This window comes from Rattus norvegicus, chromosome 1, assembly GCF_036323735.1.
Source record: "Rattus norvegicus strain BN/NHsdMcwi chromosome 1, GRCr8, whole genome shotgun sequence".
Lineage (NCBI taxonomy): Eukaryota > Metazoa > Chordata > Mammalia > Rodentia > Muridae > Rattus > Rattus norvegicus.
The window spans coordinates 3,249,645-3,274,908 of record NC_086019.1 but is presented as its reverse complement, the minus strand read 5'-3'; the positions used below and the strand labels follow the sequence as shown (position 1 = coordinate 3,274,908).

Genomic DNA, 25,264 nt, shown 5'->3' with positions numbered 1-25,264 from the left:
CTGGGTCTTGTGAAAGCATTTTCTCAATCAAGGTTCCTTCCTTTCAGATGACTCTTAGCTGTGTCAAGTTGACATAAAACCAGTCAGGACACCCACCTTGCCCTTAAGCACATCCTGCCTCTAACCGAGTCTAACCCTAACCCACCTTGTCTCCTGTGCTCTTTGTCCTCCACCCAACATGCGATTCCTGATGAAGTCCTGCTCCTAAGGGTCCATTCTTTCAGTTGTCTGATGATAAACGTGGCTTTCCGTAAAACACATTTTCCCTTTCCAACATGGTTACAATCCTGATGGTCCTGCATCTCACTCTGACAGAGAATACACATCAGGGGCCAATAGGCAGTTGTGGGCCACCCAGCGTGGATGCTGGGAATTGAACTCAGGTCCTCTGTAAAATCAATATTCCCTCAGCTGCTGAGCTATCTCTCCAGCCCCCAGATAGAGAAATTAAAAACACAGAAAAGCATCTCCAATCAGTTGAGCTCCAACAAAGTTGTTCAATGAAAGGAGAACTTCCTCAGCCAACAAGGAGTGCTTAACGTAAACGTGTTATTGCCTGTAAACCACACTTCGGTGACATTGACCTTAAGAAGGGAAAGAAGAGCCCAACACAGAAACACACACACACACACACACACACACACACACACACACACACACACACACACACACAATCAAACCCAATTTTTTACTTAACAGTCATTCACTGTGTGCCTTCAGAAATCACTTTTGGGTCTTACAGAAGCACTGCTAATTCTTTTCCAACACCAGATGGCACCAACAAGCAAGGCTTAGCCCTCCTAAGTTACACTGTGGCTAGCCCTGGGTTTTCATCAGTGACTTGGGGAGACAAGGAGACCAAAACTCACAATTGATGGGGAAGCTGAAGTGAGATCAGCTGGCTGATCTGGTACCCAGAAGCTGCTCAATGAATAGTCTCTCTCCTCAGTGTGATGAAGGGACATGAAAGTGGGGATTTTAAATTCCTCTGAAGAATCTGCTTCGGTGAATATCCAACCTAAGTACAATCCCTTCAAATGTGGACTAGCAGGAGTGTTCAAAAACCATATCCAAGGTTGTCCTCTGGCTTCCACACATATGTACATACACTCATGTACATACACGCACGTACACCTGCACATACATTAGTATAATTTTTTGAGTCCTGTGTTGTGGATTTTAGTTTTTCAAACAGGGTTTCTCTGAGTAGCCCTGGTTGCCCTGGAACTTGCTGTGTAGACCATGCTGACCTTAAACTCACAGAGTTTAAGGCCAGAGTTTCTGCCTCTCAAGTGCTGGGAGTAAAGGCCTGGAACACTCCTGCCTGGCTATATTACTCTCTCTGTCTCTCTGTCTCTGTCTCTGTCTCTGTGTGTGTCTCTCTGTGTCTCTCTGTCTCTGTCTCTGTCTCTCTCTCTCCCCGCCCCCATGTGTGTGTGTGTGTGTGTGTGTGTGTGTGTATGTCTGTGTGTGTGAGATTTAAATTCCCCAACTAGTCGTCTTAAGTATGTGATTAAGGAGTCATTGGGATGTAAGCAGTAAGGTAGTTCCTGTCTCCCCTTCTTCCTCTCTCAATGTCTATTACTGAGTCCTCCACCTGTTCCTCTGACAGCATGTCTCTCCTCTGCTGAACAGCTCCTCTGTTCTGCAGTCTCCTTTCAGGTAGCCCTGGAGCCTACCTGACCCCTCAGCTATTCCTCCCACTCTGACTCAGTTGTGTCTCTCTGTTCCCCATCTTATATCCTAAAAGAAAACTTCTGAGAGGTTCTTCTAGGCCAGATGTTCACAATCGGTCCCAACATGGGTCTGGGGGTAGAGTCACTGAGAGCTAAATCTGTCCCAGCATACAGAGCAGAGTCCATGAAAGGAGTGCAGATGAGGATGGAGGGAGGGGTCTGAGTATACTGACCACTTCATTAGCAGGTTCAGAGGAAAGTTAGGCCCCACCTGGTTGCAGGACATGTAATCTTTCAGCTTTGTGCACCTGTTTCTTATCTGTAAAATCAGGTGAAGGGCAGCGCAGGCAGCACTGTAGTGGTTTGTGATGTTGGACGTTCTGGGGCTGGTTGCTTTGGAGGTGTCTAGAATGGAGATTCTGAAGGAACATCTGGGGCTGGCAAGTTGCTGGAGCATTTTTTAGTTGATTTGAGGCTCATGGTCCTGGCACTTGGGGAAGGGGAGTTCAAAGACCAGGGAAAGGGGGAGAGGATCAGGGAGAGGGGGAGAGATCCCAGGGAAAGGAGGAGAATTCCCACCCATAGGAATGGACAGGTAGGGGAGTTCAGGATGTTGGATAGCAAGGTTTACACAGCAAAAGATAGTGTATGTGAGAATTCTCTCACTGGAAACAACCAGATCTTGCGGTTCAGAATTTAGGATTTGTAAACGCAACACCAGACCAACCCCCAACAAGAGAGTTAATGGTGGAGTGTGGAGGGGTTTGGAACACTGGCCGTGTATTCTGACTGTGGGTGAGGGAAAGGAGTGAGTGGGGGAGAGTGACCGGTGTGTGCTTAGGGTGGTCAGTCAATATCATCAGAGATCTGGGGATGAATTATAGGAGGAGGTGTCATCTAAATGGTCTCTATATCAGTTAAAATAGCATAGACTTTTTCATTACCTAGACAATATCCCTAGGTTCCTGTGGTCTTGACGGCCGGGCAGCAATGGTAAGCCTTCAGCTGTCATCAGGGCAGTGGCCTTGAGCTGTCAGATCCACATCTGAGATGTATTTTTATTACTGAACTTGGGAAATTGACATCAGTTTGACAAGGCAGAGCAATTAACCCAAAAGTGTTTTCAAGTGGAGCAGAGTCCTGGCAGTGTGTGAGGCCTGGGCAATTTCCCCAGTGGTTAGTGTTACCACAGTCCAGGTGGAGTCACTGTCATCATTGTGCTCTGTCTGTCTCCATTAAAGAAAGCAGGGTTTATGCTCATCGTGAATATGTCTGGAAGGACATGTCTAATAGTCACAAGAACGCTAGCTCACATTCTGAGACAGGCAGTAAGTGGATCCTAAGCAAGCTAAACATGGACCAAGACAATATGTCTTAGGACCTGTGGCATTCCAGCATCTCACATCTTGAGGATCTACCCAGTCAGTTACATTTCGTGGGTGAGCATCTTTCTGGGAACTCCTGTTCCCATAAGCAATGCTTCTTGTTTCATTCTGTGGCCTGATCCAGGTGCTGCCTGCATCTTCCATTCAATGTATCTGTTCTACACCTTCAGATATATGCTAAGTGGTTATCTTTACGTGACAGCATCCTTCCCTCAAAGGCTTAACATAAATTGATGGATAAGCAAACAAGAAAATGCAATATGCAAACTTAGTTCAAATTTCCTTTAATTCATGAAATACAAGCAAATCTAACATCCTGAATTATTTTAAATTTGTTAAGCAAAAGGAGATATCAGCATTTAACAAAGAATGTCACATGGTTATTAAAGCCAGATAGTAAAAAGCACATTAACAAGTAACAGTGTAACACTTGATAATAATGTGGATCTAATTCCATTTTGTAAAAGACAAAACATGATGTTTGCTGTTTCATGGTTTTATACCTTCCAGGAAAACAAGACACCTGAAGTACATCTGGATTTAACAAAGGAAGGAAGCAGCCCATAAACAGATGCAAGCAAAGAAATGCATTTCTGATGGCGAGAATAAGCTCATGGGAAGAGGGATTCATACAAAAAGTTCTTTTCACTCTACACGATGGGTAAGAGATGTTGAAAATGCAGACGTTTTTGTATGTCACAAGGCTTAGGACACTCAATGTAAAGTGGTATGGGTTTCTAAAACAGCTTTTTCATTACATGTTTGGTTTACTAAGATAACTGAGTGGGTCACAACTTTAACTTCCTAACAATGGAGTCTTCTCAGAGTTAAGATTGATTTAATATGTGTTTTTACGATATGTATTCATCTGAAGTATCTAACCTTTTGATGTTATGATACAAAGTGATCTTCTAATTCATGCTTGAGGACCACACAATCAAGTTCCTAAAATATATTTGCAAAACTCCCTCCTGATGTTTTAAGGAAATCCCTGAATTTAATTTGGTGATATTCATATGTATCCTTGGCTGTGAACTGGTCACACATGAAGCTATGAAACAGATTAAAACCACTATTTGTTCTGCAAGTCTGGTGTAACTGTCTTTCTGAGATTGCAATGGCTACCACTAGAGGGCTAAAGCAATGAGAATGAAAGGGCTGGGCTGAGGGCAAAGATTTTTCACCTTCACCTCCAGGTTGGCCATGTCCTAGCATCGAGGACAGTGGGGTAGCTCTAAAACAATATGACAGCTTCAGAGAGGATATGGAGACCCCAGAGTCCCAGATTCACTTAGAAATATCCTTGTCCAGAAAATGATGAATATAAGAAACTAAAGAGAAAGGGCCCCTAAATGTCTCCAACACCCCTGAAAATAACCTTCAAAGAGAAACTGCCAGCAACAAAAGAAAGCTGTTGGCATCTACATGGTCTTAAAATCCCAGCAGAGTACAGACAGGAATAATATAAAATTATAAATCTACCAGCTACAACCAGGATTCTCAAGAGTACCTGGTTCAACTGGGAGAACTGAAGTTCCAACTCCCTCACGTTCTAATTAATTCTCATCTATGATCTTGAATTATTCCAAACTCTGTATCAACCCTTTTGCAGCAACTAGTCGTCATTTAATTGTAAATTATTCCCATCTCTATGTCTGTCAACACCCATGATGTCTGTACAGAAGATTTTTCTCCACACTCAGCTCTCCCTAAGGGAAGAGACTCTTGTGTTTTTGTATATGACTGGACAGCTACTCAAGACTGCCACGGAACAATAGGATAAGCACAGCTCAAACTCTGACTCCACGATTTTAGGATAATCTCCAGTCATTAAACCAGTGCATTAAGTTTATCTTAAATTTGTTCCACAGGTCACAAAGGAAGCCATGGGTGATGTCTGAAACAGTCCTAACAGGTCCTGCTCGTCTCTCCAACTGTAGTTGTTACAAGGCCTGTCACTGAGGGTTCATCTGAAGAGTTAATAGGACTCAACCTGCAAAGGCTCAACCAGCTAGTTCCTGGGAGCATCGTGGAGACTCGTGTTCATTATTTCAGTGAAAGTTTGGTACAACATACATAAAACACCCCCTGACTCTATTTTCCAACAATAATCTGAGGTCTTTATGTCAAGTTATGAACCCCTTATTTCTGCATTTCTAGGATTTCTCCTCCTCAGTCACAATGGTCATACCTCCTGCCTATGCTGAAACCACAAAAGGGTAGTTCCCCCTTTAAACACTGTGGGCTACAATTACTTATTCCTGCTCACAGCCTATTTCTGGTTTTAACTCTTTGGTGACTTTGGCTGGTCTCACTGAACCCTCCAGTATGATGTCTATGGTCTAGATTAGAAGTCACTGTGATGGAGTTAGTGCTGTGGCAGGATGAGCCATCACTGCCATCTACACCAACACCTACAGTAAGCACCGAGGACCACTTGAGCTCTGAGTGATGTTACAGTCTGACCTTCAACTCAGGCAACAACAGTCCTTTCCCTCTCCAAATTGTTGGTTGATGTCATAAGTTGTATAGTCTTAGGAGCCGATAAGAGCTCAGCATTCCCACACAGGGCTCTTAATGTCCTATCCTCAGCAATAAAGCCCTTCCAAGAGAAAGTGGTCTGCATCATTTGTCCACAATATAATCTGCTCATCTTTCAGGGCAGCAATGCAGATTCAAAGAGTTCCTCTGTCAAAAATAAAATCAAAATATCCTCTTTTAATAATCAGGGTCTAGTGCTTGGAGTCTAAGTTTCTCATGATACCTCCTATGATTAGAGGGTGAATCCTACCACCTCCGGCACCTTGGGACAGTGGTTGAACAATGGTGTCACGACCCTTGTCATCTAAGAAGACACAAGCAGGGCCCCTTTTATCTATTATAATACAAATATGAAATGGCCCAGAAACCAAGAACAGGTAACATCTCGTGACTAGTTTTAAAAAGCCCCATTCCATCTCCCAAGTAATGCATCTCAGGAAGTCATCAGCTGTGTTTTGGTCCATAGTGTGTATCTTTTCCTGTGTGTATGTTTGTTCATATACTAGTACATGTGGGTACTACACATTACCTTTTGCTGTCACTACTCAGGACGCCATGCCCACGGTGTCTTGAGGCAGTGTGTACTGGAACTCACCAAACTCACCCATTTAACTATTCCTTCTGATGACGAAGCCCCAGAGATGCAATAATCGACCCCCTACCCCCTCTGTCCCACTTTCTCTCTCTCTTTCCCTCTGTCCTCTATGCTGAGATTGCAAGCATGTATCACGACAGTGTTCACGTATTCTGGGGAGGGAACTCAGATTCTCAAAAAGCATGAGCGCTGTATGACTGAGTTGTCTCTTTGTCCCTCATTCCTCACTGAAACGTATGTATAATTTTCAGTTGCTGAATGTAACATATCTATGCCTTTGCTATGGTCCCATATGCTACTGTCAAGATAGTGACAATTGGTCTAGGACTGTTACTGTCACATGTTTATTCGGGCTCTGTAGATCGATGATGCTGCATCAGAGGCAGCACCGTCTGAGGATTTGTCTATTACGTAGTCTGTTACTCATCTTTCTCACCAACACTCATATTTCTCTTAGTTTTCTTTCGAACAGTATGAATTCGTAGTATGGTATACTTCTATATTCGTCGTATACATTAATAATCATAGATGCGTGAGCTGAGGTTTGCTCACTTCTATTTCTGCTTCGTTATTTATTTTGCTAACGCACTCCTCTTGGGAGACAGATGTAAGCCTCTCCCCTTCCTAACAAATATGGTGATTCAGATGTCACACTGAAGAGTGTGAAGTTTCACTGGGCTGTGAGGCAGGCATTGGGTCAATGGAGCAAGTTTAGTCTCTGTTGACCAGGGTTTGGTAGGGAAGCTGAATTTTCTATAATCAGGTACTGCATTCATTTGAAAAACAATGTATTTCTAATTTCTTTGCTAATGGACTATTTACTCACTGGGTTATTTTACTATGAAGTATGAAATCCCAAATCAGTGAGCTATGCCAGGAAAATCTATATGCCTTAACTTACAACCTCCATCCAATTCACAGCCTGTAATTAACAAGTAGTCCTGATTACCTTTGACAACTGGCTCCTGGCCATCCTGGGCTCTCTGTCTCCAGTCGTAATTACTAATACAAACTCTCAGATCACACATTGAACACAACAGAGTTATCTCATGGCCTTAGATCACAGAATGGCTGCAGAAGAGTGAACGAGTTGCCATTGGAGTTTAAAGAGCTCAGACTGGAGCCAGAGACAGAGGGATTACAGACACACAGACAGATTGAATGCAGGAGGTTAGAGGAGCTGCGAAGGAAGCTCATGGAGAGCTGCAGGGCTGCAGGGCTGCACCAAGCCTCAGCACTGAGTGAACTGCACAGGTGAGGTGCAGGACTGAGGATCCAGCAGGTGAGATGCAGACCCACATTAGCATGAGCAGCAGATGAGCTGTCAGACAGTGATTCAAGGAGGAGACATTAGCAGTGTGGACGGAGATGAGGGCTTAAGATGGCCAGGAGTTCTCTGCCTGCAGGTTCCCTGACACACAGACAGCCAGGGGGCAAGTTTGTGGTGACATAACTATTGCGAGTTAGGTGGCTTCTTCTAGGGTCTAGGTGAGGGTGAGATAAATCCTTGAGTTGGTTCTCTGATATAATTTGATATGTACATGTGATTCTCACTGCTTCCAACTCATTTTGATAAGTGTACAGGTGACTTATTCTTACTTTTGAGATTATGGTAATTTCACTCTCTGAGTCATCGATGGCCCTGGGCTGAAATGTGTCTCTGTATAAAGTGAAGTTTCATGCCCTCCATTGTCTGCATGGCACTTAGGAGACAGCCACCTGCAGCTTGTAAAATGGAGTCACTTAGGGCAAGCCCTGTTTTGGAAAGTGATGTGTAATTTAGAGGCAGACCCAGCTTTATCTCCACAATGATAAGGCAAGAGTGAGAAAGGAAAAGGATTAGAGCAAGAGGAAGGCCCCAATGGCAACAGCCTAGTGCACCCTGATGCCCTCATGCATGAGGCTCTGACAGCCATCAGTCTCCTGGGATCCCACCAGTTTGGTCCGAAGTCAACAGGTCAGATTTCAGAGATGCCATCAGAAATATGTTTGCTTCCTTTGCTGAAGAAGTCACTGGCAATGTTCAAGTGTCACCCGACAGCTGGTGATGCAGATCAGACTGCAGAGGAAGAGGAGCAGCAGGGAGCACCTATGACAAAAGCAGGTGTGGATTACAGTGAGCTCCTGGGCATCAGCTGCAGCACCCACTCTCCTTCCTCTCTCAGACACTCGCCCACACCACAGACCAGAGTCAGTGGACCAATCCTTTTCTCTTTCCTCTTTCCTTCTAGACCTTTCTGCCATTCTAACCTCTGATATGCTAAGACCGCAGTTGCTGCTGGAGTTGTAAGTGTACTGAAACAATGATTGTGAATAAAAATATTAAAATAATTTAGTAAACATGAATAAATCAGCCTACATGAAAGGCTAGAAAATTATACCAGTGTTTCTGTCTTTTCTGGGCTTTTAGCTTTCATCTTTTGGGGGTGGGCCAAGGCTTCACTTTATTGCCTAGGCTGGCCTTCAGCTTAGTATATAGTCCACAACAGGCTTGAATTCTTCCAGCAACCCTCCTGCCTCAGCCTTCCAGCTACTGGAATTGTAGGTCGAACCAAATATACAGGTGGATTTAAGTTTTTTGTGGAATAAAAGTTATTCAAAATAATTATATTGGCTGAAGTATCTGAGGGACCTGATATTAGATGTAAATGTTTTACCAGCCTGTGCATATAGTAAACATTTTGAGTTCATATTAAAATAGTTAGACCATTTGCTTTTTCATCACAGGCCTCTATTTTGACTCTAGACAATATTTGGCAAATCTAACAATGACAGCAGTGAGCACTTGGTTCATGTTACCTGCATGGACACAGGTGACTTCAACTTCAGAGGACAGGGACCTTGAAATCTTAATTCCACATGCAAGGAATTGTGGCTCAGTAGAGTGAGCAAGATAAATGAATGGATTTTCTTTTCTTTGTTCTTTTGACAAGGATTGACTATGCAGCCTAGGCTTATCTTGAACTTGGTGATCCTTATACCTTGGCCTCTTGAGTGGTGGAATTACAGGTTGGTCCCCCAATACCAACTCCTTGAATAGTCTGCTCATTCTGATCACTTTGTTATCCCTTAATTAGCTGGGTGCTACTAATGTACAGACTTGGCCCTAGGTATAAGAATTATTGTGTTGGAGCACATCATGCTCAGAAGAAAAACAGACTTTAATCACAGTCTTAGGGGAACCTCTTTTGATTTTGAGGAGGGAACACCTCATTTCAGTTTTTCTTGATCTTATATGGATCTTTGGTTCTCGGGTTCTCTGTCCACTCAGGAGGACTTTCATGTTTCATTCTCTTCTGACTGCAGAGTTATGCTGACCCTGAGAGCCTCCTGTACCCAACAATTTTCATCTCCAACACTACTGTGGAGTAGGGTCTGAAGACTAAGCTGAGATTTCATTCTAGTAGACAGAGATCCACTGTGATGGAGAGTGACATTGACGAAACCACTGGGACACCTTTTCTATGTTGTTACCCGACAAATATGACCAAGAAAAAGAGTGAGGACCTAGTATGTTCCTTACCCGTATTTTTGTACCATCTCTTGGCCAACTAGATGATAAAACGAATTAATATCAATAATAGAAACAGACTCCAGTTTGCCTTTAAATGCTGACTGTCAGGTACAGAAGAGGTACCATTCACTGTAGTTGAAGTGGTGTTGGCAGATGTAAGCTGGGCTATATCCTGGGCTGTTATTGTTGATCCTGTTAAAAGAAATCAGAAAACATATGCATGAAGATTAAAACCACACCTCCATCTGCAACTTCCCTCTCTAGGAGGTCCAAGGAACTCCTGTGCGACAACTATTTTCCATACCCTGGATAGAAAGATGACTAGGACGTGTGTGTAAGAGGTCCTTAGAGTTTGTTTTACTATCAAAGAAAGAGAATGTCTACTGAACCATCAAGCAATGTGACATATTTACTGTGGTTGACACAACTGGTGGTGCTTAATTGTGCCAGACGAAAACAGTGACACCTTCAAACGTGATGCTTGGACTGATGCAAAGGGCAGCTATAACAGACGATGGGAAAAGCCTGAATGTTTAGAGTGATGCATACAGACTGTTGGTCCAGGAGAGTCCATTTAATGTCATGGCATTGGTTAATAGGGAATGAGAAACGGTGAGAAATGAGATGGGAAAGAGGAACCCTTGTGATCACCAGGGATCTCCAGAGAAGGAGACCACCAGAAAAACATTGCCTAAGTCTACCAAATTTTCCCATTATGTACACATACTGGCATCCACACAGAAAGTCATCAGACTTTTCCGCAGAACTCCATGCCTTTCCCACGCTGTGGATATTTCCTCATGATAATCTGCTTAATAACTTACTTGGCACGTCCTTCCAGAGTTTTAAGAACATATTGTGACAGTTATTGAAATCTCCCATGGAGAACATAGAGAGATGGTCTTCAAGATCAATGCTATTCTCAAATTCCCTTATGATACTGTTGGCTTTATGTTGAGGTGGGTCCCATAACTTGTTTGTTGGATAAAAGTGGAAGGAATGTTGTCTATCAATGGTGAAGGTCCAGAAGCTATCACTGAGTCTTCCTTGTTCATATTGGAGTACCAGGGTGCCTTCTAGGATATGATTACCTGAAAATGGCACACAACACCATCATTTCCCAAACGTTACAGAGTCATCACCCTCTGACTTGACAAGTCTTCCCCTACACATTCTTTTCTTTCCTCCATGGGTTGCCATTTCTTACAGCTCAGGAGCCCTGTACTTCCAGGTTCAATCAATATTCAGGTTTTTTTTTATATAAATACATGTATAACCTTCTCTCTGCACCTGCTTGCTTCTCTTGTTTCTTTCTTTTTCTTTTTCTTTTCTTTTCAAGTCATGGTTTCTCAGTGTATCCCCGTCTGTCCTGGAACCTTCTCTGTAGACTAGCCTGACCTGGATTTCAGAGATCTGCCTGGCTCTGCCTCCTGGGTTCTGGGATTAACAGGGCATTCCACCACCACCCAGCATGTTCTTCCTGTTTCTTGTTGATAGCCTCTGTCTTTGCTTCATGTCCTGGTCTTACCCTTGGTCTTGACTGGCCATGATTTCATGTTATGTAGATTTTTATTCAGCTCTTCTAAAAGGCCTTTTATGGTTTCGGTCAAATCTTCCCAAGCTTTGGTGGCATTGACCTCCATTCCCAGATTACCCAAAGGCTTGGCCTTGTTGTCTTTATACTGAAGGAAAGGTTTTCCGTTCACTGAACACTGTCCTTCATAGCAGTGTAAAGAAAGATCCTTGACAGTGAAGTTGAAACGGATATAGCATGTATCTGTGAGAAAAATGTGTAGGTGAGTTACAAACAGGGAAGAGTACATAGGAGTCATGTTCTGTGAACTCAGCACTCTATGGATATACTGGTGGGGACAACTAGATCCTTAGCCTTGGGCTACCTTCACTGCTTTAGTCTGGTAAAACCCTCCTAGGTTACCAGGAGCCCTCAGATGCACACAATGTTACCAGGAGGACCTACCTGGCAAACACTTGAAGTGACTTTTTCTCAAGTGTCTTTTTCTAAGTATGTAGGTAGAAAATACCATCTATGCAACTGGCACTTCTACTCTTGCTGATGAGAGAACACCCTTTATAGAAGGGAAGATATCCCAAGGACGCATGGCAAATTTGCCTTGAGTCCTAAGTGTGCCAGAGAAGTTTTCTGGAGAAAACTGCAATTTGACACATAAGGGAAGCTGCTGGCTATGGTCATATTACCTAGTGCCAATCCTGGTGATCCTAATCTGGGCACTGGATAAATAGGATCCTCTCTAGTTAAATCACAACTTTAAGAGATATGCATTTGGCTATTGAGAGAAAATGTAGTAGAATTGTATATCTTCCACTGTTTACTGGAAGTATGTGATTTGTTTTTCTATTTCTAGTTTACATAGGACTACAGTAAAGAGATTGCATGAATCTCAGAGGAGACTTTTAACTTTTCACTTTTCGATAAGTTTGAGAGTGTTGGAGACTTTGGGGACTGTTAAAGTTGGACTGAATCTATTTCCACATTATGACATGGCTAAAAACACCTTTGAACGCCAGGACATGGAATTTAGTGGTTTAAAAGAAGATGGCCGCCATAGGCTCATAGAGAGCAGCACTATTAGGAGGTGGCCTTGTTGGAGAAAGTGTGTTTCATTCTTTTCGTGCTGCCTGCCAGTCAGGATATAGAAATCTCAGCTACATTTTTAGAACCCTGTCTGCTGTGCATTTCCATGCTTCCAGCCATGATGACATTCACCCAAACCTCTGAACCATTAGCCAGACCAACATGAATGCTTCCCTTTATAAGAGTTGCTGTGGTCATATTATCATATCAATAAAATTCTAAGACAGGCTATAACCTGCACAAGGACATCAGCACACAAGCCAGTTCTCATATCTCAGAACACTTATGGTCTGTGGTCTTTCAGCAGCAAGAGAAGACATACAGTACAATGTGAAGCATTTGTACTAAGCAGAGTGAAGAGTGGCAAGCAGTAGCAAGAGGCATCTGTACACATGTTCCCATGCATGGTTTAACACTGAGCCAAATCTACCACATGAAACTGAGAACCAGTCTACTAAAGGGACTTCTTAAAGGAGCGTTTATCCATAATGCAGTATACTTATTCATCATAAAATATAAAAGGAGGTATCAGAACATACTCTCTCTAAGCCCTGCCTTGCCTGCTGGATATACACAGGCTCAACCACCTTTCACTCTGCTTCTCCCCACTGCTTCCCCTTCTGTGTTTAATTCTCATCTTCACATTTTCTTTCAACTCCTACACCTGAACTTTTGAGTTCATCCCTTTTGATTGCCTGAGGTTCTTTGTCACTTCATTAAAAAGATTGATGGACGTGAAAATGAACCCTCTGCAGCCCCAGAACTCTCACTTTGTTTGTGAACAAAAAGCGAATAAGGCCCCCACATTAAAGTAGATAAGATAAGAAGAAGCACAAGTTTTCTCTAAGAAAGACTGCGTTTAGGAGCTGGGTCCATAGATGGACTGCGTGTGGCTGAAGAAGAGGCAATGGACCATGAAGACGGTCCAACTAAAGCAACACTGGCAGCTTCAGATAACTTCTCCTTGGAGGAAGATGGAAGTCGAGGACAGTGATTGGGGGAAACTCTCTCGAGCCTTGAAAAGGGATTTGTGCTTAAAGATGACACCAGGTTCCACCAAGAAGAGAGAACCCAGTGCTGCAAATGAGGGTGGAGAAGGAAAGAACAGAGATCTGAAGGGCCCAGCCTAACATTTCAACAGCAGTGACTTTCCTAAGAACAGACACTTTACCCTTGGTAACAGACAATCGGCTCCTAAGAGGAAAACCTAGTGTTCTAGAGGTTTTGAAATTGATTACTTAAGTTACTCACAATTGCTCATAGCAAGGTAAAATCATTAATAGCCCATTGGAATGCTCCAAGCTACAATTTTCAAATGGTAACAAATCCCAAAACTGGAAAGCATCTACACTGCTGTAACTGTGATAAAAAGGCAAGGCTTCCCCAGCTTGGGAACTCCCACACCCATGCACTATATTGGAGAGATTGGAGGGTACAAGCTCAAGCTTGAATAAAGACTCTTTGCTTCCGCATGTGAGTTGAATTCATGGTGAACTCTGGTGGTCTATGGGAACCTTGTGTTCTGGGCATAGCATCTGGGGACACGCTTGATACTTCCATGACCCCCTACACAGGGTCTCCGACCTGTAAATCAAAGACTAGTTGGGAACTATTCTCTGGATATTGTTTCTCTGACTATCTGGCTATTTTCTCTCCAGCAAATCTGTAAACAGGTGAGTTAGCACGGCCACAGGGGACTAGAGAATATTGCTTGATACCCCTTTACTGAGATTCAGCAGCACTGAGAGACTTCCTAGACCCATTAGCAAGAAATTGGATCCCCTAATTTCTTTAGATAGACATTTCAGGTTGTACCCACTTCATCATCATCTAACTTTGCTTTTACTATTGTATACTAATTGGCATTCATACCTCTGTGTTCTTTGGCTATTTGCATTGTTTCTGATTTATTTTCTTGTGTTCAAGGTTAGAAGGATGGGACAGACCCAGATGTTCTGCCTCCCTGCAATGTTTTTCCTGGACAGGTTTAAGGACTTTAGAATTAGGGTTAGAAGGTACGATGGACAGACTAAACACTATTTGCAGGTTGGGAATTACCAGCATTCCATGTTGACTGGCCACATGAAGGAACCCAGGACCCCATATGTTAAGAAAGTCAAGGATGTCATCTATAGTTGGACCAGCCACTCAGAACAAGTCCCCTACATCACCACCTGCCAAGAACTCATATACCACCGACCCATGCACCTGACAGAAACACATCCTAGTGCTTAGGAAGAAAAGACAGAAAACTAAACCAACTGTACCACTCTACCTTGTTTTGCAGGATAGTGAGGATGCAGATTTGCTTCTCTCCTCTTCTCCCCTCTACCAGTACTAGTGACTGGACCCACAACCCTACAACCAGTACTGCTGCACACAGGGGCAGGTTGCTATCGAACATGCTAGTCACAAGACACCAGACACCACTGAGACCCTCCCTCCCCCTTAGGGCCACAGGGACCCCACATGATCAGAGTAAACTGATCCTTACAATAAGGCCTTTCTCTACTAGTTATCTGTATATTAGGAAGATCAGCACCTGAAATTTTCAGAGAGGCCAGGGCCCTTACAGAACTGCTGGATATGGTAATCTTTACCCACCAATCTACATGGGATGATTGTCAGCATCTGAGACAGATTCTCTTCACCACAGAAAAGAGGGAAAGAATTACCAGTGAGTCTCAGGAAATAGTTCCAGGTGAAAACTAATCCATTGATAATTGACACATCTTTTCCTTTGGCCAGGCACAACCTGGACTTACTTCACCATTGCTGAAGGTAAGGGAAAACTACAGATCTATCCTCAGACTCCAAGGATGGGGTGTGTCTCCTAGCAGTTGCTGGTCATTCCACTACATTGGCTTGAATAGGTGATGTTAGACAAGAAGATAGGGAGTCCCCTGCAGCCTTCCTAGAGAGAATTATGGCAGCATTCCAGATCTACACATCAGTGAACACAGAGTCAACAGAGAACACATCAGCAGTGATGATGGCTTCCATCAATCAAGTAGCACCAGACATAAATCATAATGTACACAAAGAAGATAGGATGAAGGAAAAGTCTGTACAGGAACTGTTAGCAGTCTTAGAGAAACTGTACAATAACTCAGAGTCTCAAAGACAAACAGGCCTACTCCAATGCCCAACAAACACAGAACACGGCCAAAATCTTGCTGAAAGCCACAGTTGGCACTGAGGAGGAAAAACAACAGCAGTTGCTACACCTAGCAATAAACAATGGTAAGAGATTATCAACAAGGGACAAGCCCCGACTCCAAAGAACCAACATGCCTCGTGTAAGAAGATAGGGCATTGGATCAAGGATTGCCCCAAACAAATCCCCTTCCCCAAAAATGCCAGAAGTGGGTCAAACCAAATTGGTGGAATTAGAAGATTTGAGCAATTAGGAGAGACAGTGCTTGAACCACCTCCCTGAATCTTGAGTAACCATTAAAGTGGAGGGGTAACCCATCAAGTTTCAAGTAGATACAGGAAGCCCACATTCAGTCCCCTCAACGGGTTATGGAAAACCAACAAGCAAAGAGTCATGGATACAGGAGGCCACAGGCATCAAATCAATATACACAGACTATTCAAAGTATAGTAGACCTCGGGATGAGATGGGTATCCCACCTTATCCTAGTCATGCCTGGATTCCCCTACCCCAACTAGGAAGTGACTTGCCATACATTATCCAGGCCCAAATCAAGTTCTACCCAGATTAGGATACCTTCACAGGTCAAGATGGACCACCAATACAGGCCTCACATTATCTTTAGTAGATGACTGTAAACACACAAAACTAAAGCCTACTTGAGAAGGAGTCTCCACATGGCTGTCACAGTTCCCAGTCAGGGACTGGGGAAATGGGACAAGCAGGACACTGAGCCCCTATTAGGATAGAATTTAAACCAGGGTCCACCCCACCTCAGGTTAAACAATATCCAATGCCACAGAAAGCCCAGAAGGATGCTTTCTTCAGTCTACCCCCAGCACCTAAAAGCAAGCTGCTATTTATTTTAAATAGCATGCATGATCTTGATGAAGGATTCAATGGACAACTTTTGTGGACCTGGCTACCCAGTGATTAAGAATTTGCCCACTATCTTCAACAAGGCCCTACATGAGGACTGGGAATGGATACAGGCAAACATTAGTACCTGTAGATACTTTCTCAGAATGGACTGAGGCCTTTCTTCCCACACAAGAAATGGCAAAACAGTGATCAAAATGTATTGGAAGATATCCTTCCTAGGTCTGGTGTGCCTTCAATGTGGAGCTCTGATAATGGCCCTGGCTTCGCCTTTAGTGGCCTGTGTTCTTGGCTAATTATGTTGATCAAACCCTGTTTGCAGTGTCACACATTTAGGCTAAAGGAAGCCTGACATCAGTAGGCTCTCATTGGGAAATAAAGCTGCCATTAGTGAAGGGATCAGCAGGGTAACAGAGGCAGGACTTTTAGGATTTCTCGGCAAGAAATGCAGGAGAGAGAGAAGGGACAAGTCCTCCAGGAGAGGGGTGTAGGATGGACCACACCGTGAAGGTGGAGGAAGATGAGACTGCCGAAATGTTGTTGTCAAGGGAAAAAGGCTCCATGGGAGGGCTGCCCAGATGAAACCAGGACAGGAAAGGTGAAATATAGACTTAGTAAATGCTAATTTAGGAATATCTGAGGGAAGTGTGTTAGCCATGTGGAGGTTTGGGAGTGGCCCTGTCATTTAGCTGGCCAAGACATATTAAAAATAAGTTTGTGTGTGTGTGTATGGGGGGGGGGAGAGACAGAGAGAGAGAGAGAGAGAGAGAGAGAGAGAGAGAGAGAGATTCATTTTTGAATGCAAAACACTTGGGTGGGTGGTGAACAGCAAGCACACATCCATGTCTGCATACATACATCAGTTTTAATATTTACTGCATCATTCATTGCTTAGGTAACACAGGAAGTAGCTTGTACGTTTAGGCCACAAAGTTCAAAACAGTTATAAAGGATGAGTAGAACACTGAAGGACACCCTTTCCAAATTAACAATGGAGACTGGCAGGGACTTGATGGCTCTCCGTCATCCATGATCCATACAGTCAGGAACACACCCTATATCTTGGGACTGACTGCAAGGTATGTATGGGAGAAACCTCCCTGCCCCCCATGATTCCTCAGCTCAAATCAGATGTATTAGCTGAAGTCACTTATATACATATATTTGACTCGCTCAGTGCCCCAGCTTATATCCCGAAGGAAATCTGGCATTAAGTGAGAGCCATCTCTCAGGCTGCTCTTCCACCTACTGCTCATAATGAATTACAGGCAACTGGGTGCTCTTCAATAGACATCAGAACCTGAGTCTTGAACCCTCCCGTAAAGGACCTTACAGATTTGTGCTGATTATACCCACCACACTTAAGGCAGACAGAATTGCCACCTCAATTCTCCACATCCACTATTGCCTCACAAATCTTTCTTCAGACCCAGAGGACATCACAGGCAGATAGCAGGTCTTCAAGCACAAAGACAATCCCTTGAAACCGAACTGCAAATCTTAGAGTTCTAATAGCCTTGCTTTTAACCAATCACTGCTCCTCCTCTTACAACCCTCACCAGCCTTATAACCTGACTTGAATCATCTAAAATGCCACCACGGGAAACATCCTTCAGCAGGTACATAGGGTGGCCCCCAGAGGCACCTGGTATCACTACCCCATCTTTGACCTCCATGACTTTTAGTGGGTACCTGGCCTAGTGCCCACCTAAAGAAACATTAATTTTATGTTTGTCCACGCCATAAAAATGGAATCAAGAATTGGAGACCTCAATGGGGAGGTGCTCCCTATTCCTATTGTGGATCATGGTAGTGCGTGAGTATGGGGGATAGTTGGTGGGCAAATCCAGTCAAGAACAATTTTATTCAGGTAACTAGACAGGACAACCATCCCAAAGTTCACTTATGGATGGATTTGGCCTGGTAAGAAACTTGTTCATCCCACAATATCATAAACAACATAATGTAATCCCATCTTTATAAAATTCACCCAATCAGGAAAGCAGCTATGGCATAGGGACAAGAAAACACCTGGGTGCTAAGGACCCATTTTAACTCACTTTTAGGACCAGGGGACCTATTTTCCATGTGTCTTGTCAGAGAACCATTGTTCCTCCTAGACCATTGGGACCAAAACTAGCATTGTCCCCACACTAAGCCACACCACAAATGTGACCTCACCATCACCATAGGGTCTACCTGAATACCCAACAGGATTGCACACTCTGAGGTCCAGACACAGAACCTTCAGACTAGCAAGGACCTAGTCCCCTTCCCCTATTGGAACTCACATATGAGGTTTGAATGTTAGCCATAATGACCTCACTCGTGATTATTGGCTCTGCCTAATGTTAAACCCTCTTAATATGAAGGCATTTCTCTCAATGCTTCAGTCTCTTAATACACAAAAGCAAGCCACTGCAGATGGCAACAGACACAACCTACCTGGATCAGTTACAGTGCTAGGGCTATGTGTATTCCGAGAAACACCAGGAGAATACTCCCACAACCACTGTAACCGGACTATTCCCTGAGATAAAGTAATGGGTACTTCTTAGTCCTGCCAGATGTCTGGCAGGCCTGCTCTACTGGCCTAACTTCATGCATTCACACAGAAACACAAAAGGCTTCCTCTGAGTTTTGGGTTCTGGTTCAATTGGTGACTTACTATTCAGGAAAAGATGTTCTCACCCACCTCACCCATGACCCTCGAAGAAATTTAACCAAGAACCCATTACCAACATCATTCTGTCTTCCCTCCTGGGCATCAGGAGAGCAGGAGCAATGGAAATAAGCCATATGCTTAGCATTACAAATCAGCCTTACTGCATTACAATTTTCAAAGGTTAACCAATCATGTAACTGCTTAGATGGAAAGCACCCTACTGTAATTATGATAAAAAAAGGCAAGGCTTCAACAACTATGGACCTCAGACACCCATCCACTGCATTAGAGGGGTTGGAAGGTCCGAGCTTCAATTTGAATAAAGATTGTGCTACGTCATGTGAGCTGGATACCTGGTGGACTCTGGTTGTCTGTGGTACCTTGTGATTTTGGCTGTGGTGGTTTTCATATGCTTGGGCCAGCAATTGGCACTATCAGGAGGTGTGGCCTTATTGGAATAGGTGTGTCACTGTGGGTGTGGACTTTAATACCCTAGTCCTCTCTGCTTAGAGGTGAGTCTTCCATTAGCCGCCTTCAGATGAAGATGCAAAATTCCTAGCTCTGCCTGTACTATGACTGGCTAGATGCTGCCATGCTCTCACTTTGGTGATAATGGACTGAATCTCTGAACGTATAAGCCAGCCCCAATTAAATGTTGCCTGCTATAAGACTTGCGATGGTCATGGTGTGTGTACAGAGCAGTAAAACCCTAACTAAGACAGAAGATCACACAGGAAGTGGGGTACTGCTGGGATAGAACTGACCATGCTATTGTTTGGAAGGATGGGTATTTGGGGTCTTAGGATTTGGAAAGCAGTGGAAAGTTTTAAATGGGGCTTAATGGGCCATCCTAGTAGGAATACGGAAGACTTTCTTGCTGAGAGTAATTTGAACTGTGCAGACCTGGCTCAAGTGGTTTCAAAGGAGAAGAATTTCAGTGTGTGGCCCAGAGAATGTGGCTGCCTTTTGCCCTTATCTGAAAAGTGTATGTTAGGCTAAGGAAAGAGATTTATATGATTGCATTGACAAAGGAAGTCTCAGTCCCAGCAAAGAATTTGTTCTCTGGTTTATTCTCATGCATAACATTTTGAACAAGTGTAGCAAGCTCAGAAAAATTATAAAAAATATAAAATATAGGATTAGAGTATTAATGGGGCACCAGGATGTGACATAGAGCCAATCAATTACTGTGTTCTAGGAGATACATTAAGGGAATGAGATTTTGGAGCAAGGTCCTACCCAGCAGTGGTACACCCCTTTATCCCAGGAGACAGGCATGCAGATCTGAGTTCCAGGTCAATGTACAGAGCCAGACCCAGGACAAGGAAGCATAGACAATGAAGAATTTGAAAAAGAGGAAGTTAATGATAATGCAGTAAGAATAAGAGGGCCATGTTTGAGCCTCTGCAAGCAGCATAACTCAGCAACTTTGCCCATGTGGCTCTGACTTTACAGTCAAGAGGAAACAGAGACCACTGGGACAATTGATGCTGATTAGCTGGAGCTAAGAAATTAGTGGTGATTAAGGAGAGACCAGCATCACTGAGTTGAACTCTTGTGGAAAGTGCTTTCTGGGAGTACAAAGAAGCTGTTTCCAGACATAGCCAAGCTTGCACTTCGTGCTGCAGCTGGACTTGGCAATGTGTAAAAGTCATCCAGGTGGTACTGGTTTTGAAAGCATGAAGGGGTCATGCCGAGCATATGAGGTTTGGCCCTGGGAGAGGCCATGGAAGGACACTGGGGAAGGTAGAGCCTCAGCTGCAGTTTATAACACAGGAATAACAGGGTCATGAAAAGTAGTTGAAGCTTCGCACCATAAAGAGAGCCTGTGAGAGGCTATTGGTGAAGCCTACTTGTAGAGGAAGACCACAATGCATTGGTGATGTCAGTACTATAGAACTATCACCAAGAAAAACAGCAGTGGCAGTGAGGGCATCAGCCTGAGCTTAGAGTGCTCTAGAGGGCCTAGCTGGGGAAGTGATGCCAGCCTTTTGGAGGAGCCCAGAGGATCATGTGTGGATCCCAGACATTGAAACAAGAAGCTGTTGAAGTTGCCTTGGAGACCCCGAGGAATTTGAGATGCAGAGCCATGGACTGTCTGCTGGGGGAAGCTGCTAACCAGTAGTGGAACAAACCCAGGAGAAAGAGGATCGTTGCAGTCAAAAAAGGTGAAGAAGGAGTCAGATATCTAAGACTGCTGTGACATCAGACATGGAGATACAGAGTTTGGAATTTGCCCAGCTGGTCTCCTGTCTTGCTTTGGGAATTACAGCTAAGTGATTGGATGAATCTCAGAACAGACTTTTAACTTTGGACTTTTAACATGGTTGAGACCGCTATAGACTATGGGGATGCTGGAAGTTGGACTAAATGTATTTTGCATTATGCCATGTTTAGGTGTGGCTCCCTTAGACTCATATGCTTGAACAAGGCTATGGGGGCCAGGGAGTAGAATGTGATGATGTGTAAATGTTTGGGCACTATAAGGTGTAGTCTGGCTGGAGTAGGTTTGTCACTGTAGGTGTGCGACTTAATACTATATTCCTAGCTGACTGCAATTGAATCATCCACTAGCAGCCTTCAGATGAAGATGTAGAACTCTCTGCCCTGTCTGCATCAAGTTTACCTAGTTGCTGCCAAGTTCCCACCTTGATGATAGTGAACTGGACATCTGAACATGCAAGCCAGCCCCACCTAAATGTTGTCCTTTATGAGACCTGCCATGGTCAGGGTGTCTGTTCACAGCAGTAAAACCTGAAGACATGGACCTATCAAGTCCCAGTCAGTACATCAATAGGAGACATCTATAATGAGAACATTTACAGGAGACATTTACAGTGAGGACATTTACAGCCTGAAAGGCAGAGGTCACTAGCACAGGAAATACTAACAGTTCAACCTCAATTTAAGGTCATCAAAACTGCTCTGAGTGTAGGAAAGCAACCACAACTCACCAAAGGGACCCAAATCTTTAGAGGACATCAATGACAAAATGGAAGCAATAAACAAAAACGGTGCTTGTTTACCCAAAGTGAAGTTCATCAATTTTGAATATTTACAATTTCTTCCTGATGACTAACTAAGATCCTACCTTTGGACAAAGCCTCTTTGTGAAAACAACATTGACAGGCCACACCTGCCAAAAGCGAGGTATGGAACTTACCTGCAGATTTCTCTCCCCTGTGTGTACCCTATGTCCAATACCCTGGTCTCCTCCCTGGCTCTTTCTTTAGAACATCATTGGCAGCTCTCCGTTTCCCAACCACCGGCTCTCATCTCCAGTTGATCCCACCGTTGATCCCGGCTGACTACCTCACCCTATTAGTTGTTTATTTACAACCCCCAGCTCCATCAGTGCCCATGACCCTGCTAACATAAAGATCACTTTTCCTGGGGCAAGAAGTAGGGTGAAGGTGGACCTACCTTTCTCCTTTGCTCCTGACATCCAATCCCACACTCTCATTTCAACCTCTGTGGTTGGACACCAGCTGTGACCTCCCTTTCCTCTCTCACCCTATCCCCAAGGGATCAAAAAAGACATTCTCTTCCAACCCTTTTTTCTTCAGCTCCATCCACTATCCCACCTCCAATACCAGTAATCATCCATTGTGAACACACCAGCTGAGCAGACCAGGGAAACAGACAATACACAAGCATCATACTCTCCAAAAATCCAGAGAGAAAAGAGAAACCTAGGAACAAAACACCCACTGGAAAAAAAAGTCCAGACTTCAGCACCTCCTCCTATAATTAATTATCCCACACCCAGATGCCAGGGCAACAACATGATCACTGAGAGCCAGTGCAATCCGTCGGTCTCCATGAGAGCCCAGCTACTGCACCACACCAGGTGCTGAACATCCCAGCACAGTTCACAGTGAAAGCACAAGACAAAGCCCTGAAAATCAACCCTTTGAGGATGACAGTGGTCCTTAAGGTGGACATAGACAAATTCCTTAAAGAAAATCAAGAAAACACAAATGGTTGGAGGAAACAAATAAAACTGTTCAAGACTCAAACATGGAAATATAACAATACAGAAAACAAAACCTGAAGGAATTCTGTGAGTGAAAAATTTAGGAATGTGAACAGAGGTAGCTTCACCCACAGAATTCAAGCAATGGAAGGGAGATTCTCATGAGGGGCAATACCACAGAAGAGATGGATACATTGGGCGCAGAAAACATTAAATCCAAAAATTGCCAGGCACAGAACATTCATAATTTTTCTCTCCAAAAAAAAAAAAAAAACTGAAGGGAAAAAATGGAGAAGAGCAAGGAAAAGGAGGTCCAGTGACAGGCCCACATTAGGATCCAGCTCAAGGGGAGGCCCCAAGGCCTGACACTATTACTGAGGCTGGAAAAAAAGGCGCCTATCATGACTGCCTGCTGAAACTCCCAACAAGCAGCTGAAAGAGTCAGATGCAGATATTTACACCCATCCAATAGATGGAAGCTGCTGACCCCTTGTGGTCGAACTAGGGAAAAGCTGGAAGAAGCTAAGGAAAAGGGCAACCCTGTAGGAGGACCAGCAGTCTCTATTAACCTGGACCTGCGAGATCTCCCAGATACTGGGCCACCAAACAGGCAGTGTACATAGGGTGACATGAGGCTCACAACACATATACAGCAGAGAACTTCTGGGTCTGGGTTCAGACAAGAGACAAGAGGCCCCAGGAAGTGAGGAGGTATTGTTGGGTGAAGGATGGGAGGTGGGGACCTCTTCCTGGGCTGGGTGCCAAAGACAGGGGAGGATGTGGGACAAAGAACAGTCAGAGGGTGGACCAGGAGCAGGATAAAATCTGGAGTATAAACAAGATTAACTAAAATTTTAAAACTGATAACACTATTTTACATATAATATAAATTAAGTTGCACAAATGGACATGTATTCTTGTCTAATAAGTGTTTGGGAACTGGAGGCCATCATCAGTGTTATGAAAGTAAAACATATGTTAATCTTTAAAAAAAGGAAATAAAATCTGGCCTCCTAGTCATCGACTGAGTATCTGATACAGAGACACATATAATATGCTTGCCAATTTGGAAGTATTCCTGACCTGCCTTTTCCAGAAAAACTGACTTCTGTCTAAACAGACACCATTCTCTTCACCAAGTGGAAGGAGTCTAGACAGGTCCAGGGGCAGGGGCAGAAGCGTCCTTATGCCCCACTAAGCACCATTTAACTGTGCTGTCGCCCAGTGAAGGCAGGGCCTACAGTCCTGTCTGAGTGGGACAGTCGGGTGAGAATATGGGGAGCAGCTGCTGGTTGCCTGTGCTGGGATCTAGCAAACCACACTGAGAAGCTCAAAAGCAAAAGGGCCAGAGAACTCCTGAGGGGAGAGACAGTCTTGGTAGAGAGGGGGAGGGGTGGGGTGAGGACAGGAAGGAACTTGGGTCCTAGATTCTTCTGGAAAGAGGCTCTGGCTAAGGAGGTCCTGTCCTCCCACACTGTGTTGCAGGATTCCCCTCAGGTTCCTGTTCCAGGAAGTCACTCACTGGCTAGCTCAAGACAGAGGCAGCTGTGCTCCCCAACCCCCACTCTAGGCTTTGGAAATTCACAGGGTAGCCTTGAACACTGACAAACTGTGTTCCCCCCTCCTCCCCATCGCTGCAGCCCTCCTATCACCCCTCTCCCTCCAAGGGATCCCCGGAACTCACCTTCTATCCCTGAACACAGACAGACAGACAGCAGGCACTGCAGGGACAAGTAGCAGGAAAGGACTTTGGCAGCAGCAGCAGCAGCCAGCCTCATAGCTCCTCCTCTAGATGCTGGTGGCCCAAGGGAGGGAAAGACTTGATCACTTCCTGCTGATGGCCCGGACCAGAGAAAGTTTTGAAACTTGGCTATGTGTTCAAGACAATTCCTTCTCCTCCCTCCTTCGTCCTTAGTCCTTCAAAACAGGTTTCTTGTTTCCCTCTCTCCAGATCTTTTCACAGCCTAGCTGCAGCCCTGCAGGCTGGTCCCTGTGCCCAGCAGACTGAGATGTGGGCCAGTGCTTATCTCAAGTCTCAGCGCTTTGTAGGGTGGGGTCACGAAGGAGCACAGCTGCGCATGGCTTGTGCGAACTAGCATGTGACCTCCTGAGTCACCAGAAGAAGAAAAGCGCGGGAAGAGAACAGGAAAAGGAAAAGAGCGGGAACTGTCACTAAGTGACAGGAAGCTTTTGGTTGGCTGGCAGGTGGGGCGGGTGAGTGACGTGAGCCAGGGTGGGGTGTAAGGGCAGAGTGAGCAGTAG

The 25,264-nt window shown here is 44.3% G+C and overlaps 1 protein-coding gene across 2 annotated transcripts; it reads right to left on the bottom strand.

The window, feature by feature from the left end:
• Positions 1–3,329: 3,329 nt before the first annotated feature.
• Positions 3,330–25,042, bottom strand: LOC120098765 (histocompatibility antigen 60b-like). Of its 2 annotated transcripts, XM_039098365.2 has the most exons (5): positions 24,687–25,042; positions 11,240–11,488; positions 10,536–10,802; positions 9,721–9,903; positions 3,330–8,286 (listed from the first exon to the last, which is right to left on the bottom strand). In XM_039098365.2, the coding sequence occupies exons 1-4, from the start codon at positions 24,778–24,780 to the stop codon at positions 9,749–9,751; spliced, it is 765 nt and encodes a 254-aa protein (XP_038954293.1). In that variant the 5' UTR covers positions 24,781–25,042; the 3' UTR covers positions 3,330–8,286; positions 9,721–9,748. The 2 variants fall into 2 exon arrangements, 1 of the variants encoding a protein (XP_038954293.1); XR_005497164.2 differs by lacking the exon at positions 11,240–11,488 and having other exon boundaries at positions 24,687–25,034.
• Between the last annotated feature and the right edge of the window lie 222 nt (positions 25,043–25,264).

Coding starts and splice junctions, on each gene's coding strand:
- LOC120098765 (XM_039098365.2), bottom strand. CDS start 24,780: ATGAGGCTGGCTGCTGCTGCTGCTGCCAAAGTCCTTTCCTGCTACTTG. Junction 11,489..24,686: donor TCTGTGTTCAGGGATAGAAG/GTGAGTTCCGGG, acceptor TTTTTCTCACAG/ATACATGCTATATCCGTTTC. Junction 9,904..10,535: donor ACTCTGGAAGGACGTGCCAA/GTAAGTTATTAA, acceptor TTCTTTTAACAG/GATCAACAATAACAGCCCAG.